The 4,541-nt window shown below is 42.1% G+C and overlaps 1 protein-coding gene across 1 annotated transcript; it reads left to right on the top strand.

The window, feature by feature from the left end:
* Window positions 1-2,466: 2,466 nt before the first annotated feature.
* Window positions 2,467-3,060, top strand: LOC104523019 (ras-like GTP-binding protein RHO). Its single transcript, XM_010165468.1, has one exon. The coding sequence runs from the start codon at window positions 2,467-2,469 to the stop codon at window positions 3,058-3,060; it is 594 nt and encodes a 197-aa protein (XP_010163770.1).
* The last annotated feature ends 1,481 nt before the right edge of the window (window positions 3,061-4,541 follow it).

Here is a 4,541-nt window from a genome sequence, read left to right as displayed (position 1 = left end):
TAACATGCTGAGGGAGCCGTATGTGCCAGTAATGGCATCCAGAGTCCTGCACGCTCGCTTGTCCTGTAATGCTAGCAACAAGCATCCTGCAGTCCTCATGCAGGCAAAGCTTCTCAGTGAGGTAAGGAAAGCAAGAGCTAGGCTAGCTGAATATGAGTAGTTTACAGGCTAGTGCAAAAAAGCTCTGAGTAGATTTGGGAGGACAGGCAGAAATGATAAGTATCTGTCTCTCTAAACTGATAAGAGTTTCTGGCATATATAGGAACCAGACCACTTGTTGCATGTCACAGCAGGTCCATTGCTTTCCAGTGTCCCTGAAGAAAAATAGAATTTAACTCTCAGATCGCCTTGCAATCAGTGCTCTCAGCAGAGAAGACAGACTGATCTACCTAGAAACTGGAATGCCAAGGCACAAAAAGAGAAGGAGAAAAGGACCCATGTATTTTTGTACAGAGGTTTAGGCTAAGTACAGAGCCCGTAAAAGCACATCATCCCGAAGAAAAAATGCCTTAATCATCCTAAAGAGCAGTATGGGACCCACTGGCATTGCTCTTCCGGGGAATAAGTGGGGCAAGTCAGAAGCTGATTACTCTAATTTTGTCAGATTCCTACAGCAAGACTATCAGATTCATACTTGAATAGGACTCAGGAAATATGGTCTGGCAGAGTAAAATTAGACCACCACAGAAAATTAACTTGGCCTCAGGTCTCCAGCTGACTTCAAATTAAACAAAAATAAGTTCCTCATCCTTAGACTAAAATTTTTAGACCTAAAAACCCTCATCTCAGTTCATCTCAGAAGAACTCTTCTGTAGCTGTATGAAATAAGTGGGGTGACCATGTAACTATACTAATCAGCAGTTACATATCTGCATCACCAATAATGCCTTTGGAAACAGTTCTCTCCGCAGAGAGGCCAAATTAATCTACCTCCGGTCCTCTGTTTTTGGTGGTTACAGATACCTTGCAGTCTTTGCCTACCAGGAAAAGGGGGACAGAGAGAGTAGAAATGACTTGTCCAATGCCAACAGGATAGCAGGGAATTCAGCCTTCATCTCTGGAGTTCAAGATAGTATCCTTAACACCAGACAGTTCTTTCTCTTTAGACTTTCCAGTTGATAGACTCCCTTTCACTACTTTGAGGATGATCAAACACTGGAAAAGGCTGCCCGGAGAGGCTGTGGAGTCTCCATCCTTAGAGACACTCAAAACCTAACTGGACACAGTCCTGAGCAGCCTGCTGTAGTTGATCCTGCTCTGAGCAGGGCAGGGCCAACTAGATGATTCCTTTCCACCTCATCTGTTCTTTGATTCTGCAATTCATTTCTCTATGATGCCTCAGCAGATCCAGAAAGGGGTGTCTCAAGGGTCTGTCTGGGAGGTCTACTGCTGTTTTACACTCTAGTACCATCAGCCCCACACACAGAAGTAGTTTGGCACACTCAATACTGAACTCAGGATGAGTCTTTTGCAACAGGAACAAGGAAATTTCTAAAGTAAACATGCTGTTATTTGTTAATAGATTGTGCAAGTTCCACTTTCTTGCCACTGAAGTAGTTTGCTTTAAAAAACCAGTGATATCATAAGGTTCTCTTTGTAGATTGGTTGGCTATATTAAGAAACAATAACCTATTCCTTTAAATACTGGGGCCATCATGATGGTCTTTGAAGAGTGGTGATAAGTTCTCTTTGCAGGGGAACCAGTGACCTAAGGAAGCTGAGGCAACAACAATATTAGAAGAAACCAATCGAATACTGAACGTCAAGAAAGAGAAGAAGGTTGATACTGGAAATTACTATCCTGTAAGTCTAACAAACTTCTATCTCATGTAAATTAACCATGAATATATGAAGACTGAGAACACTCTTAACTTCCACATAATAACAGATCCATGAGCAAAAGCAGCATGGATTTATACAGGATAGCTGTCGCCATCGGTAGAATTCTGCTAGCAGACCATGGCAGGAAAACTGTAGTCAATAAAACCGATTTGAATAGTTGTTCAGTACAGTGTTTTATACTGCAACTTACTCACAAATTTAAGTCAGTTAGTCTAGATAATTAAGTCTGTTATGGACTGAACACTGACCATAAACAATGTCCTAAATTATAAAACAGAAATATAGGGCACTGAAGGAATCTTGGTTACATCCAACCTTAGCTTATACCTTCATTTTTTGGTCTATGGTAATAGTCGAGGGCAAGGTACTCAAAATTTCGGAAGATTTTGATACCAGAGAAATTTAAAGGGGAAAAAAATAGGGAATGAAGGTAAAACAGGAGTATGGAGAGAAAAAAGGAGATAAGAGGAAGAACTCCAAACTAATGAGATTTCTCTCCTCTTCTCCTTCTACCCTCCACAAAAGCTAAGAAAAACCAAAAAAACCCCAAAATAATTTAAAAAAACCAAAGCCCAGGATGGGAATAATCCATTTTGTACTTCTGTACTTCTTGTTTTTCAAGGGATGTCTGCTCTTCAGAGAAAGTTAACTGTAGTCGGAGATGACCGCTGTGGTAAGACATGCCTCCTCTTTGCTCTGCGTCATGAACAGCTTCCCAAGTCCTACGAGCCAACCCTATTTGACACTTACACCACTGACACAGAGGTAGATGGGAAGGAGATGAAACTGATTCTCTTTGATGTGGCAGGGAAGAATGAAATCAGTTACCGAAATCTCCGCTCAGTGTTCTACGAGGACACTGATGTTATTTTAATGTGCTTCTCCGTGGACCGGCCTGACTCACAGCAAAACATCCTTGATTTTTGGGTTCCAGAAATCAAACTGTTCTGCCCCACAGTACCTATTATTCTAGTGGCTACCAAGATAGAACTGAGGGATGATGAAGGTATTAAGAAGAAACTAACTGCTCCAAGCAATGAGCCAATTAACACTGCAGAAGGAAAAGCTTTAGCTGCCAGCATTGGGGCATATGCTTACCTGGAGTGTTCTGCCAAGACAAAAGAAGGTGTTGACACAGCCCTGGAAATTATTAGCCAATGTGCATTAAATGAGAAAAGAAGGAGAAAGAGACACTACAGGCACTGCCAAATTTTGTAAGAGGAGTGAACATTATTTTGTTGTTGGATTTCATTATGTGGAAAGGTAAGTAGATGTCTTTGTTGCTGTTGTGTGGGTGCTACAAGGGCTGCTTTTGTGTTATAGGAGGAAAAAAATCCCTTATGTCTGCAAACTGTCACACTTGAAAAGTTGGACTGGTTTCCTTCTGCAGCTCCAGAGCAGGCTGAAGAGCACAATTCCAGATTCAAGCTGAATACTGGTCTTGAGAAATGGAAATGACCAAGCTACATACAGAACTCTCCACAGAGGTTTTTTGGTCAAGGGAGATGGATGCAGACTAGGACAGGAACCTAAACCAGAACTGCTGGGACAAGCACAAGAACATGTTGTTCAGTGAATCTAACCCCAGCTTCCTTGTTGAAAGGCTTAGTGGCAAGCAGCTGTGCTGACATGTTTTCCTAGTATGCACTGCCTTACCTACACTGCCTTGAGTGAAGTGGTGAGGGTGACACCACTTAGAGAAGAAGGGTGTCACCACACACACACCCAATAGCCTGCTGGGCTAATAGCACTGGATTTCTGACCAGAAGAACAGGTCTGACTTTTTCTAGGATTCATTGGTAGAGCTGGCCTGGGCATGGTTCCCTAAATGTGTCAGGAATGTAATGTATAACATAGGGTGCAATGAATGCACCTTTTCTTCAGGCACAGGTAAATAAACTTCTGGGGTAAACCAGCCTGGCTCTGAGGTAGGATAACTGAGTTCTTGATAGAATTCCTACTTTAAAAGGAGAGAAGTAAAAAGACCAGACTTCAGTTTCTAAATCTCTTTGTCCTTATGGTCTGAATGGATCTTAAATCTTTCTGTCTTTCCTTAGCACTTGTAGCAGAAGACATGAAGTAAAAGGAATGCCAACAGCCACGCTCTGAGCTTTGCAAGTCATTAACAATCTGGAAAGAGACTGTCATAATGCTGTCAACCTAAGCAGAAAATCTCACACACAGAGGTGGACCAAAATGGAAAGACTCTGGGTGCATCTCCATACTCCTCCCTTCTCCAAAGCACTGATTGCTGGCAGCCCAAGGAGCTGAGTTACAGACTGACATTAAGGGTGTAAGTCTGGGAGTGGGCAAATAACGTGACTGCAGGATTTGAAGGCACATGCTGTAACCCAGTAAGTGGACAGCAAAAGGCAAGGTAAAGTCCTTGTGATCCTGAAGTAAAGGTACAGGTCTAATTGAGCACAATCGTCATAAACTAGGAGAACCTGGAAGTCTATCACTTTCTTTTGCTGACTTCCTCAGTGGTGGTTTCATCACTGGCAGCTTGGTTATGATTTCCCAAGGGAAAACAAAACGAGAGTAAACACAAATTTCTAAACTGATTATGCCACCTGCAGCTGTACACTTAGAAAACTAGCTTTTCCAGGTGAGAAGCCTAATGAAATATATGCTTAAGATGTTTTTCTTACCCATTCTTCCCACCAGTATTTGTCTATTGATGGGTTGATTTCTGCATG

The sequence above is a fragment of the Antrostomus carolinensis genome, unplaced genomic scaffold (assembly GCF_000700745.2).
Source record: "Antrostomus carolinensis isolate BGI_N321 unplaced genomic scaffold, ASM70074v2 scaffold14833, whole genome shotgun sequence".
In the NCBI taxonomy this organism is placed as follows: domain Eukaryota; kingdom Metazoa; phylum Chordata; class Aves; order Caprimulgiformes; family Caprimulgidae; genus Antrostomus; species Antrostomus carolinensis.
The sequence above is the reverse complement of the archived record's forward strand: the minus strand, read 5'-3'. Positions and strand labels throughout refer to the sequence as shown.

Excerpts from the sequence above, each read along its gene's own strand:
- LOC104523019 (XM_010165468.1), top strand. The coding sequence starts at position 2,467 with ATGTCTGCTCTTCAGAGAAAGTTAACTGTAGTCGGAGATGACCGCTGT.